At 42.4% G+C, this 14,869-nt stretch overlaps 1 protein-coding gene across 1 annotated transcript in view; it reads right to left on the bottom strand.

Annotated features, from left to right (window-relative positions):
• LOC106575253 (pinopsin) overlaps nucleotides 1-14,869 on the bottom strand; it is a 22,927-nt gene extending 8,058 nt beyond the window's left edge. The window contains exon 1 of the mRNA XM_014151647.2: nucleotides 13,948-14,869. Coding sequence (XP_014007122.1) covers nucleotides 13,948-14,317 — 370 coding nt within the window. The 5' untranslated portion in view covers nucleotides 14,318-14,869. The remainder of the gene's footprint in view (nucleotides 1-13,947) is intronic.

Raw genomic sequence — 14,869 nt, 5'->3', positions numbered from 1 at the left:
ACTTTTGAAGGGCGAACATATGAAATTGCCTATTTTATACGGCTATTTTAAGCAGCCCCATGAACACATCCCAGTGTGCATTACAGCAATGAAGAGGAATATTCCAGACCCTGCAATTATGAAAACACTACTGTAGTTTTCAGTTACATTTTGAAAGCTAACGGCCTTCAGTTGTCTAAGTCCAGTGGGATCTGTGAGAAGTTAAGCACTGCAGTATGTCAGCAGCTAATAGTGACAAGTCCAGTAATCATATGCATATGGTCCTCTATACTGGATTTCTACACTCTTAGATAAAAGGATTCCAAAAGGGTTCTTTGGCTGTCCCCATAGGAGAACCCTTTTTGGTTCCAGGTAGAACTATTTTGGGTTCCGTGTAGAACTCTCTGTGGAAAGGGTTTTACATGGAACCCAAAAGGGTTCTACCTGGAATCAAAAAGGGTTTTCCTATGGGGACAGCAGAAGAACCGTTTTAGGTTCTAGATAGCAAGATTTACCGGATAATACTTTAATTTAGCCAAACATATCTTGTCACTTCAAGGGGAATATCATATGATGCTTGTACTGTATGTATTTGTATTTGTATTTATTATGGATCCCCATTAGCTGCTGCTACTCTTCCTGGGTTCCAGCTAATTTAAGGCAGTTTATACAATTTTAAAACATTACAATACATTCTCATATTTCACAACACACCCTGTGCCCTCAGGCCCCTACTCCACCACTACCACATATCTACAGTACTAAATCCATGTGTATGTATAGTGTGTGTGTGTGTGTGTGTGTGTGTGTGTGTGTGTGTGTGTGTGTGTGTGTGTGTGTGTGTGTGTGTGTGTGTGTGTGTGTGTGTGTGTGTGTGACAATAAGATGTTATCATCAGGGCTTTTGAAGTATCCCAGCTCAATGAGCGTGTTCCTGCTGAAAGACCTTCTCTTCCTGTCTAGCCCAGAGGCAGGTTCCTGATGCATAGCCTTAACCCAGGACAGACAGGGACATCTCAATCTTGGAAACAAATAGATAGGGGGAGCAATACAAGGAGCCACTCCAGACACCATATAGCATCAAAGTTGTTAGAGTCAAGGTGATCGTTCGCACAAAGAAAGCCAGTCTCCAGCCACCGCTCTTCCTTGATAAGTATATTATGGGAAGTGAAGACACGCATGCAGACAAAAACATGCGCACGTGGACACACGCACAAGTGGGAGAGAGGGACTCTCAGGGGTCTACAGTAAAGGCCCTTGACAGGGCTTGTTTTCACATCACAAACACACACACAAGTGGGAGAGAGAGACTCTCAGGGGTCTACAGTAAAGGCCCCTGACAGGGCTTGTTTTCACATCACATATCAATGAAATGAGAAACTAAATGAGATAATACATTTTCCTCTCATATAATATTTCTCACCATCATGGCAATTTAAGTGCGTGTGTGTGAGTGGGACTGCGGTATGTGTGTATAAGGGTATTAGGTGCTGTGCTGAAATGATGCATTTGCTGTAAATGAGTCACTGCATCACTCCATATGTTCCACTGTAATTACTGCGTTATCAGATATGATTTAATTGACAGCTGATGAAGTGGTTTATATTATGCATTTGGAATAAGACACTATGTGAAATGCCTGCAGGGTACTAGCAACATGTACAGATGGCTTAATCAAATCCCAAAGTTGAGCAACTGAAGTGTCAAAATCCCTCTTATTCCCTACTGATACTCCTATCACTGCCATCAATTACATCGGTCCATTATCTGTCACAACAGCTAGTGGTATACTGTGTTCTGTATTCCATCCTACCCAGAACCGATTCCAGTGAATCACACAATGGATAAACTGAAGTGATACTGGTTATAGCAGTGTGTGGCTCTTTCTTTTCTTCTAAGATATAATCAAATGATTTCCACGCACCTGTAAAAAGGCAACTCAGATGTGCTAGTGCTTTTCCTACAGTGAATCACACAATGGAACATGTCACAGATGCTCTCCCGGCTGTGAACGTTTGCTTTCTCCATCAGTTACCTAACCTGTCTATGCTAATGACAACGATGTACAGAGCACAAACAGGAACCCCCTATGGTCCTCCAGCCCCCTGTATAATGAAGACACGAACACTCACAGATGAGTAACTAACCCCCCATCATGGTTACCCTGTCCAGCCAAGAGGACAGTATTCAGCCCAAACTGACTTAATCAACTCTCTCTGTCTTCAGGCTCTTCACACACAACCCCCATGCCCAACAATTAACATTCATGTAATTTATTGTATGTTAATAGAATTTCTTTTTGTCAATCATAATTCTAGGTAACAGAAAAAAATAGTTAATTATAATTCTAGGTAATAGAAAAAATAGTTAATTATAATTCTAGGTAATAGAAAAAATATTTAAATATAATTCTAGGTGATAGAAAAAATATTTTAATATAATTCTATGGTGTGGAATATGGTCATATATTCTGAGAAATTGATAATCGTGTTAGACAATTGGACATTATAATGGTAATGTTATGTCAATGTATAGGTCTTAAAGTTGAAATCATTGAATAGAAATATACATTTTGCTTGTATATTGTGGAAGATTTAACCACACTGTTCATCTAGGTTCTATCATTTGTTTTAGTAACGGTAACTGGGAAGCCAGTATTCATTAACTACAGTTGAAGTCAGAAGTTTACATACACTTATGTTGGAGTCATTAAAACTAGTTTTTCAACCACCACAAATTTCTTGTTAACAGACTATAGTTTTGGCAAGTCGGTTAGGACATCTACTTTGTGCATGACACAAGTAATTTTTCCAACAATTGTTTACAGACAGATTATTTAACTGATCACAATTCCAGTGGGTCAGAAGTTTACATACACTAAGTTGACTGCGCCTTTAAACAGCTTGGAATATTCCAGAAAATGATGTCATGGCTTTAGAAGCGTCTGATAGGCTAATTGACATCATTTGAGTCAATTGGAAGTGTACCTGTGGATGTATTTCAAGGCCTACCTTCAAACTCAGTGCCTCTTTGCTTGTCATCATGGGAAAATCAAAAGAAATCAGCCAAGACCTCAGAAAAAAAATTGTAGACCTCCAAGAGTCTGGTTCATCCAGCAATTTCCAAACGCCTGAAGGTACCACGTTCATTTGTACAAACAATAGTACGCCAGTATAAACACCATGGTACCACGAAACCATCATACCGCTCAGGAAGGAGACTCATTCTGTCTCCTAGAGATGAACGCACTTTGGTGCGAAAAGTGCAAATCAATCCCAGAACAACAGCAGTGAAGATGCTGGAGAAAACAGGCACAAAAGTATCTATATCCACAGTAAAACGAGTCCTATATCGACATAACCTGAAAGGCCGCTCAACAAGGAACTGCTCCAAAACCGCCAGACTACGGTTTGCAAATGCACATGGGGACAAAGATCGTACATTTTGGAGAAATGTCCTCTGGTCTGATGAAAAAAAAATAGAACTGTTTGGTCATAATGACCGTCGTTATGTTCGGACGAAAAAGGGGGACGCTTGCAAGCCGAAGAACACCATCCCAACTGTGAAGCACGGAGGTGGCAGCATCATGTTGTGGGGGTGCTTTGCTGCAGGAGGGACTGGTGCACTTCACAAAATAGATGGCATGATGAGGAAGGAACATTATGTGGATATATTGAAGCAACATCTCAAGACATCAGTCAGGAAGTTAAAGCTTGGTTGCAAATGGGTCTTCCAAATGGACAATGTGTCACATGGAATGACGCTAGAGAGGCGAAGCAGGTATGGGGAGGCAAACATTTAATGTAGAACAGACATGGAACGAGACAGGAACAGCGTCAGCAAACGAGTAACAGACAAAAACACTCAATGCAGCAGCGGGGAACAGAGCAAGGGAACTGACAAATATAGGGGAGGTAATAACAGGTGATGAGTGAGTCCAGGTGAGTCCAATATCGCTGATGCGCATGACGAGGGAAGGCAGGTGTGCGAAATGGATGATAGGAGTGTGTGATGCAGGGCAGCCTGGCGCCCTCAAGCACCGGGGGGGGGGGGGGAGCGGGAGCAGATGTGACAGTACCCCCCCCACCCGGCGTCCCACCTGGGCGAACCGGCCGAGACATGGGCACTGGGCAAGGCAGTTGGGGCGTGGAAGCCCAACGAACTGGCAGGAGCGTGAGAGCCTGGCGAGCCAGCTGAGGCAAGACGCCTGTCGATCCCGCTGCAGAGAGGGAGCCCGAAGATCTGGTGGAGTGTAACGTGGGATGGGAAACCGCCGAGCCAACCGAGGCAAGGAAGCCTCTCGAGCCAGCCAGGGCGTGAAAGCCCGATGGGCTGGCTTAGGCACCCCCGGTTCCATCGACGGCGGAATCCACCCCGACGTCACCAACAAAACAAAAAAACGAACTAAAAAAACTCCTGGACCGGCTGGGAGAACAAGAACTGACGATCCGGCTGAGGCCCGACGTGGATGGGAACCATCCGAGCCAACTGGGGAAAGGAGCGGGAGCAGACATGACACAATGACCCCAAGCATACTTCCAAAGTCGTGGAAAAATGGCTTAAGGACAACAAAGTCAAGGTATTGGAGTGGCCATCACAAAGCCCTGACCTCAATCCTATAGAACATTTGTGGGCAGAACTGAAAAACCATGTGCGAGCAAGGCCTACAAACCTGACTCAGTTACACCAGCTCTGTCAGGAGGAATGGGCCAAAATTCACCCAACTTATTGTGGGAAGCTTGTGGAAGGCTACCCGAAATGTTTGACCCAAGTTAAACAATTTAAAGGCAATGCTACCAAATACTAATTGAGTATATGTAAACTTCTGACCCACTTGGAATGTGATGAAAGAAATAAAAGCTGAAATAAATCATTCTCTCTACTAGTATTCTGACATTTCACATTCTTAAAATAAAGTGGTGATCCTAACTGACCTAAGACAGGGAATTTTTACTAGGATTAAATGTCAGGAATTGTGAAAAACTGAGTTTAAATGTATTTAGCTAAGGTGTATGTAAACTTCCGACTTCAACTGTACATATACCCCTTGGCCATATCATCCCCCAAAATGGTCTCCAATTCCACTGATGACACACAAATCTATGTTCAATCCAAAACTACCTCTGACCTCCCCCCACCATCACGCATCAGCTGTTTAAAATAAATAAAATCGTGGATAAGCTCAAACTTTCTGAAGCTCAACATTTGCACCTGACAAATCCTTGCATGGCTTAGCTCCCTCCTGTCTCTCTGACATGCTAAACATCTACACCCCCAACCGCAGCCTTCGATCCTTTGACTCAGGCTTACTGGTCGGCCCCCTCACCAGACTACACTCCATGGGGGGATCGTGCCTTCACTCTCTGGAACTCTCTCACCCCTGAACTCCCCGATTCCGACTCCATCCAAATCTTCAAAAACAACCATTTCAGACTAGCATTCAGCCTATAGCGTTTTAAACCGTCTAGCTCTTTTTATTTTTTTCTACCTGTCGTGTTACAGAGGTCACTTAAGTAGCCTCTCAATTTCAACTGCCTTTATGAGCTTGACTTTGTTATTGCTGTTGTTGCTGTATTCCCCCATGTATTAATTATCTTGCTATTTTTGGGGTGCCATGCGCCTTTGTTGTAAGCATTTTGCTTTTAATATTGTCATGTTTATTTTGGCTATTTTATGTTTTACTCTGTAAGTGTCCCTAGGTATCTTGAAAAGCACAAATACAATATATTATTATTATTATTATTATATAAATGCTGCTGCAAATGAAAATGTTGCTGTAGGAAGATGCTGAGGCTGATGCTTTAATAAGGACCTCTGAGCCCCGAATGGTAATCTTTCAACATAAGTCCACTAATTTATCGAGGGGTGAGAAAGCGGTGTCAAATTCAGAAACAGCCTGGCTAAGCTCTGTAGCTCGCAACAGTGGGCACATGCTGCATGTCTGTCATTACAGATTGGATATACAATCTACTCGGCTCCGCTCCCCAGTTACATTTCTTTGACTCAATCAGTGCAAGGCACACAATCACACTCCCTCCTTCGAGGACCAGAGGGCGGAAAAGACGCTACAGCAGCAAGGCCAGTGATTGGCTCTTCCCTCTGGTTGACCCCTAGGGGAGCCGACCTGTCAGTGCAGATGAGGAAGCGGCCGAGTTCATCCATGTCATTTAACCCTCTTCCCTCCACCAAGAGACTAGAGAGACAGTCAGACTCAGACCATGGTCCGTTTATCATGCCCAGGTTTCTCATATGCCAATATTCAATATTGAATTCCATCTAGAAATCTCATAGGAGTCCCTGATTGTATATAAAGCAACATTTTCCCTCTTGAGAAACCTCCGTGCCAAATTATACATTATGAATTTCCCAAGGTTTTCATCGATTCATTTGCCCTTTCATTTTTTTATTTGGCATCTCATCAACCTCTGGGTCGCCCTTACAGAGTAATTATATTATCTCACATGTATCAGAATGTAACTATCTCAACATTACTATTTTCTATAAATAGATCCACAAGAAACAGTGAACCAATACCGATAACTTACCAAGCTATAGTATGCATGAGAGCATCCAGTAATTCACACAGAATGTATGTGATACATATATCAGTGGGCATTACATACATTCTTAATATAGAATTCAATTAGATGTATGGAGTCACAAAGGACATACAGTGCCTTCGGAAAGTATTCAGATCCCTTGACTTTTTCCACTTTGTTACGTCACAGCCTTCTTCTAAAATGTATTAAATCGTTTTTTTGCCCCTCATCAATCTACACACAATACCGCATAATGACACATTTATATAAAACAAAAACTGAAATATCACAGTTACATAAGTATTCAGACCCTTTACTCAGTACTTTATTTTTTAACATTACATTTTTTTAACTAGTCAAGTCAGTTAAGAACAAAATCTTATTTACAATGATGGCCTAGGAACAGTGTGTTAACTTCCTTGTTCAGGGGCAGAATTACAGATTTTTACCTTGTCAGCTCGGGGATTTGATCTAGCAACATTTCGGTTACTAGCCCAATGCTCTAACCGCTAGGCTACCTGCCACCTTTGGCAGTGATTACAGCCTCGAGTCTTCTTGGGTATGATGCTACAAGCTTGGCACACCTGTATTTGGGGAGTTTCTCCCATTCCTCTTTGCAGATCCTCTCAAGCTCTGTCAGGTTGGATGGGGAGCATTGCTGCACAGCTATTTTCAGTTCTCTCCAAAGATGTTTGATCGGGTTCAAGTCCGGGCTCTGGCTGGGCCACTCAAGGACATTCAGAGACTTGTCCCGATGCCACTCCTGTGTTGTCTTGGTTGTGTCGTTGTCCTGTTGGAAGGTGAACCTTCGCCCCAGTCTGAGGTCATGAGTGCTCTGGAGCAGGTTTTCATCAAGGATCTCTCTGTACTTTGCTCCGTTTATCTTTGCCTCGATCCTGACTCGTCTCCCGGTCCCTGCGCTGAAAATCATCCCCACAGCATGATGCTGCCACCACCATGCTTCACCGTAGGGATGGTGCCAGGTTTATTCCAGACGTGACGCTCAGCATTCAGGCCAAGAGTTCAATCTTGGTTTCATCAGCTCTGAGAATCTTGTTTCTCATGGTCTGAGTGTTTTAGGTGCCTTTTGGAAAAATCCAAACGGGCTGTCATGTGCCTTTTACTGAGGAGTGGCTTCTGTCTGGTCACTCTACCATAAAGGCCTGATTGGTGGAGTGCTGCAGAGATGGTTGTCCTTCAGGTTCTCCCATCTCCACAGAGGATCTCTAGAGGTCTGTCAGACTGACCATTGGGTTCTTGGTCACCTACCTGACCAAGGCCCTTCTCCCCCGATTGCTCAGTTTGGCCAGGCGGCCACCTCTAGCCAAATTTGACAGATTGATGTTATTTTTTTGTTGAAGGAAAGCTTCTAAATTGCTTTCAACACTTCATGGACATTTGCATTAAATAGCGATTGGTGCAATGAAGTGGCGGCAGCCTATCAGAAGAATTGGGGGTGTGGCCTATTGTGGGGCGTGTCTTTCAAGTGGTTATTTTTGGCCACCCGTGCGAGTGAATTCCATTCCAGGTAATGTGTTCTGTATTTTGTTTTTCATGATTTTATGTTTACTGCCAGCACTAAATCTTAAATGATATCTGTGTATGTACTGTGATAATAAAGAAATGGTCACAATTTGCTTAAAATAAGTCTTATTTAAAGAAAGTATTTTGAGTTATGGAAGCAACTTAATACAGTATCTTGACTACCGGGAAATAGATTTAATTGTTTTGAACCCAATTGAAGAAAATCTGATAGTTAATTCCAAAGTAAAAAATCGACTTGGTAAAATTGTGTTGTATATTAGTTAGTATTTATGTTATTTATTAGGTTTAACCAAAGGGGAAAAGTAAGTAGACTGTTGAAAGAAATAGGTTGCAACTTGAAATCTAAGTTTTTTTAATAATCAAATACATTTTTACATTTTACATTTTAGTCATTTAGCAGACGCTCTTATCCAGAGCGACTTACAGTAGTGAATGCATACATTTCATACAATTTCATACATTTTTTTTTTTTTTTTCTCTGTGCTGGCCCCCCGTGGGAATCGAACCCACAACCCTGGCGTTGCAAACACCATGCTCTACCAACTGAGCTACAGGGAAGGCTACAGTTGGCATTGAATCATATATTTGGTTTCAACAAATATACTTTTTTTCAATTGAGAAAACCTAACTAATTTACTTGTAACATTTGTTTATCCAGAGTAATTTTTTCTATATTTGTATGTCATTCTATGTACATACAGTCACTTTGGGTTTAAATCTAAAGCAGTCATTACAACATGCTTTGAACCATGATGACTTGTATAATCTCATCTTCCAATCTCCCACCATCTCCATCCCATGTTAGTTCATTTCTGTGAGCGTACTTCCTACACTCCAGAAGGACCTCCTCTCCTCACAGCATGTTCTAACCTAAAAGCTCTTTTTAATCATGTCTATCAGCGCCCCTCCAGATTACTCTGGAAAACAGAGATTTGGGCCCTGCCACGCTTGAACACAGGAAAAAAGCCACATTCCAGATAAACAGAAATGTCTATGGTTGTGCAGAGGTGTGTGGATCACTTCTTTTGTTTGGAGGCTGTTTTTTGGAGAGTAGACCTAAAAGTTTGTGGTTGTAGTCTATTTTTGGAGAATAGTAGATGTTCGGGAGCTGTTTTTGCTTCAGACCTCCACTTTAGGTACTGCTGGGTAGCGGATGGCCGGGAGGCCAGGTTCGGAATGAGGACCCCACTCAACAGCTGTAGCCCATCAGTCGCCATCTGCCAAGTGACTTTGCATGGTAACCTCTCTTAATTTAACTACCCAAGATGCTTCAGAGGCCCAGGTCATCTGTTAATTATTCAACAGTAGTAGGGACAAAAAGTCTAAATTATTGAACATTATATGAAAATGCAAGGTGCGTCCACTTTGCTCAAAGTAAAGTTCCTACATCTATATTGATCTCATAACTAAGAGCATATTACTGACCACTGCAGTGCAGTTTGTGTGCACGTCTTCTGCAGAGGGTTTCAACTGCGCACAGTATGGCACATAGAAATATAATTAATCTTCCTGCTTTACTTTGTGGCCGCTGGTCCACCCATCATGGCACATTGACTTCAATAGGGATGCCGGTTCTAGTAAGTTTATTTCTATGGTATCCCACCACCTGCGGTGGAGTTAAGCTAAGCCCTGAGCACTATTGAGAAACAGGGAATGGATGGAGAGAGTGGGTGGGGCTGACTTGCTCGGTGCAGTGTGACTCACAGAGGGAGAAATGTCTTGGTATTTCAGTGGCCATTCACAGTTCACACGCCATCCTGCAGATTCCACCTCAGAGGTTGAGGTCACCTTGGTGGACCAATATTAACAACCAGCAGAGAGGAGGCTGGATGGCAGTTTTTAGCCAGGGGAGGAGTATAGGGACTTGTAGGTGTCTGTCATCTTCACTGTGTCATTGTGGAATGGGCTGCTGTTCTGGAAAACTTACCCATACCTCTATTGGGTACATTTTGTCCATTAAAAGGCCAGGGTGTGAAATGAATGTGGTTTGGAGTTTCTGGATTCTGGAACACCATGTACTGCACCCTATTAAATTAGCAAAACTCTTTGACATCAACACTATTATGCTCCAACAGAGGGAAGCATTGGTATAATCCAAATTGCAGTAGTGTAACCCCTCTCAAATACTCATATTCAAATCAAAATCACATTTTATTTGTCTCATGCACCCAATACAACAGCTGTACACTCAGAAAAAAAGGTGCTATGTAGAACCTAAACTGGTTCTTTGGATGTCCCCATATGAGAGCCCTTTGAAGAACCCTTTTTGGTCCCAGGTAGAACCCTTTTTGAATTCCATCCCTTTACACAGAGGGTTCTACATGGAACTCAAAAGAGTTCTACCTGGAACCAGAAAGAGTTATCCTATGGGGACAGCCAAATAACCTTTTTGGAACCCTTTTGTCTACGAGTTAGACTTTAACGTGAAATGCTTACTAACGAGCCCTTTCCCAACAACGCAGGATTAAAAAGTAAGAGATTTGCACCAAACAAAAAAGGAAATAGTAACACAATAAAAACAATAACGAGGCTGTATACAAAGAGTACTGGTACTGAGTCAATGTGCAGGGATACGAGGTAGTTGAGGTGATTGAGGTACTATGTACATGTAGGTTGGGGTAAAAGTGACTGGGCAATCAGGATAAATAATAAACAGAGTAGCAGCAGCTATGTAAAGAGTGTGAAAGAGTGTGAATGTGTGCCTATGTGTGAGTGTGTGTGCAAGGCATCAATATGCATATGCGTTGTGTGTGTTTTGTGTGTATGAGCATATGTAGTGTGTGTGTGTATGTCTATGCGTGTGTTGGAATGTCAGTGTAGTATGTGTGCATAGAGCCAGTGCAAGAAAAAGGGGGTCAATGCAGATAGTCTGGGTAGCCATATGATTAACTGTTCAGTAGTCTTATAGCTTGGGGGTAAAAGCTGTTCAGGAGCCTTTGAGCCTTTTTTCTTCCGGTACCGCTTGCCTTGCGGTAGCAGAGAAACCAGTCTATGACATGGGTGGCTGGAGTCTTTGACACCACCTGGTATAGAGGTCCTGGATGGCAGGGAGCTCTGCCCCGGTGATGTACCCTCTGTAGCGCCTTACGGTCGGATGGCAAGCAGTTGCCATACCAAGCGGTGATTCAGCCAGTCAAGATGCTCTCAATGGTGCAGCTGTAGAACTTTTTGAGGATCTGAAGACCCATGCTAAATCTTTTCAGAGGCGTTGTCGTACCGTCTTCACGATTGTGTTGGTGTGTTTGGACCATGATAGGTCCTTTGTGATGTGGACACCAAGGAACTTGAAGCACTCGACCCGCTCCTCTACAGCCCCGTTGATGTGAATGGCAGTGTACTCGCCCCTCCGTTTCTGTAGTCCTGTAATCCACAATCATTTGTCTTGCTGACGTTGAGGGAGAGGTTGTTTGTCTTGGCACCACACTGACAGCTCTCCGACCTCCTCCCTATAGGCTGGCTCATTGTCGTCAGGGTGATCAGGCCTACCACTATCGTGTTGACTGCAAACTTAATAATGGTGTTGGAGTTGTGCGTGGCCATGCAGTCGTGGGTGAACAGGGAGTACAGGAGGGGACTAAGCATGCACCCCCGAGGGACCCCCATGTTGAGGGTCAGGGTGGCGGATGTGTTGTTGCCTACCCTCCTCACCTGGGGTCATTTATAACGGTTTATATGTATTTTATAAGCTGTTCATTTCAAGTTTGTAGTTCTATAATAAACGGTTGTCATAAACAGTTAACCCATTGTTTGAAATTGTGAGCTCGTTAGCTGCTTGTTAAATAATCAGCTCAGAAAATAAGAGCTTGGCTGTGACACAATTACTCCAACAGTTGATATTACTGAAAAAAATCCATTACCTGATATGTAAACACACAAAGGCCCAGAAGACTCTTCTTCTCTATCTAACAACTGCAGAGTGTAGCCTAGCAAGCCAACAGCCAGGCAGGGCTATGGCATAACAGGTTCTGGGCTCAGTGCTCTGCTATCCCATGAACAGACTGACCTTCTTATCAACCATAAACACCCCTCAGCCCGTTTTCAAAACACTCGGGTCATGTGATGTTACAAACACTGAGAATTGCCCTAGTTTTGCCCCTCAAACCAGAGACAAATGGGCTGGGCTGAGAAAAATTCTAGAAGGCAGAGATACTCCGAGTCGATATTGAAGAAATTCACCTTAACCACACCCACAAATTGTGGAAAACAAACATTATTTTTCTATTGATCCCCCGTTGTAAAAAAGCCAACTTCATAGTTGATTTTATGTTGTACAGAAAATAACAAAACATGCCAAAAAAGTAGCTGTATTGTTCAATGTACAAGTAACCAGGACAAAAATCCTGACCTACAGTTCACAATGCTCCGATATAGGGAAATACAGCCTGCAAGAAGAGCCGCTGATTTTGGCATTGTATATCGATTAACTCTCCTTAAATGATGATTTATTCGTTTTAGTCTCTGAATCATTTAATCAAACTGTTCACCACCAGTTCCTGATATCAGGGCACAAAAACTACAATCTGTCTCCTGAAATAGCCTAGTGTGTATGGTCACACATGTCGTCTCAGTGCTGTACTCTTGACTGCAGCGGCAAAGAGGCTTTGGCAGACTTATTGCTGAGACAATTTGTTCTACATTTTTGTGGTAAAGAGCAACATAGCAGGCTGTAGTATATTGGTGGAATAATATAATCTTAGGGTAGCTGGAAGATGTAACAAATTGGCATTTTAAGAAACAGGACATGGTTATGCATTCTCCTTTTTTGATATTCAATGGTAATTAAATGATAATGATATTCAAATCCTGGCATGCACTCACTTCTCAATTCCCCTCACGAGTGTGCCTTTTGTGGAACGCTTTGGTGAGAAAACCTCTTGGGGCAATTAGGAGAAGTAACAGAATGGCATTTGAAGCAACAGGGCAACCTTATGCATTTGTCCTTTTTGATATTCAATTATATTGAATGATAATAACGATATTCAAAGCGTGCCCCCCCTCCTCAATTCCCCTCCTGAGTGCACATTTGATTTACAGTGAGTCCCACTTCATATTTATTTATACTGTATTCTAGTCAAGGCTCATCATATAACTACTGCTGTACACAGCTTTTCTACTCATATACTGTCCATACACACCATTATATACATAGATATTTATGTTCCCGGACATGGACATTGCTCGTTCTTATATGTCTTTCTTAATTTGGATTTTTTGGGATTATGTATGTAATGTATTGTTAGCTATTACTGCACTGTTTGAGCTAGAAACATAAACATTTCGCTGAACCTTAACGTCTGCAAAATATGTGTACACAACCTATACATTGCATTTGATTTGATTTGATTTGGATTCTAAATAATGGACTTTTTTTGGAGGGGCAAATCAAGTGTAATTCCCTCTCTTTCTCGGTTTGACTTGGCAGCGAGAGTACACTGGAGTCACAATTAAACTGTCCGTGGGGCACAGATGTAACTGCTGACAACACACTATCCATAAAACAATTCTGCTGTATGTGTGACATCAGGAACAATTGTGGGCTAACACGGTCATGTGGCACGCGGGAGATCCGAAAGTGGAAGTCCATCACTTCGCTCCAATAACTTAATCTCTGTACCCCACACTACACCTTTCATCGGCAACATTATCTGATACAAATTACCTAAAGACAATCCCTAGTTCAGGACTCTCCAACCCTGTTCCTGGAGAGTAAACGTCCTTACGCAGCTGATTCTGATTATTAGCAGGTTGATAAAGTGAATCAACTCTTTGGAACCGTGATTTCCTTAAACACATTGATGAGGCATCGAGGCTTTGGTTGTGTAATTGTGAAAAGCATATAGTTACTTTGGTGACTATTTTGTTACGTAACAGCTTACTTAGCTCACCGAAACAAGAGTTGGCGAAGCCGTACCACATGCACCCGTGCTTCCCGTACAGCCAGCGTGCGTGTAGACTGGAGGCGAAGCTGAGCGTGGTGCCACAGAGGCACACCAGCATGTCACTCACGCTGATGTTCAGCAAAAGCATGTTCACCGGCGTCCGCAGAGTTTTGAACTTAATAAACAGGATCAATACCACCAGGTTATTGATGAAACCAAAAACCATTATAGATCCAAGGAAGACGGACATCACATGGTGTCCGGTCCGAGACAGTCTTTTCGCCGGGGGCTCGTTCCATTCTTGATCCAGAGAGCTCAGTGGATCCTCGATGCTTCCATTAGAGCTGAAGTTTAAATTGGCCACCTCGGTATACATCGTTTGCAGTGATCCACATTCGAGAATGTCTCACATGGAGATACAATTATAATATTTCAACCGTCAATGTACTACAATAGGCAACAGCATCACATTTTTAATTGGCAATATCAACTGCCGACGGAGTTGTAGGCTAGAGGTGGTAGTATAGAGCCCACAGTAAAAAACTTCAACTTCATTTTCTGAACATGAATCCAGACTCCTTGTATCCTCAAGAGGTGCAAAACAGGCTCATTCCGCTTGGAAACCGTAGTAGACAATTATGGTGTTTCAAATCGGAGTTGAAAATAATGTTTAATGCAAATAGAAATAGTAACGATAAATCAATAATAATGATAAATCAATAATAATAACCACTAATATCCGATCAATCCAGATGAATCCAAACAGGAATCAGGTCATCACCATGTAACACTTGCGTCAAATAAAACTAGTCGAAGCATTATAATAACATTATTATTATTATTATTCGGTTACTTTAGTTGGCTTGTCTCTCTCCAAAAGCTATGACACAGACGAATACAATCCAATGGCACTTCTCTTCTCATAGCT

This window comes from Salmo salar, chromosome ssa17, assembly GCF_905237065.1.
Source record: "Salmo salar chromosome ssa17, Ssal_v3.1, whole genome shotgun sequence".
NCBI lineage: Eukaryota > Metazoa > Chordata > Actinopteri > Salmoniformes > Salmonidae > Salmo > Salmo salar.
This window is presented reverse-complemented; position numbering and strand designations above follow the sequence as displayed.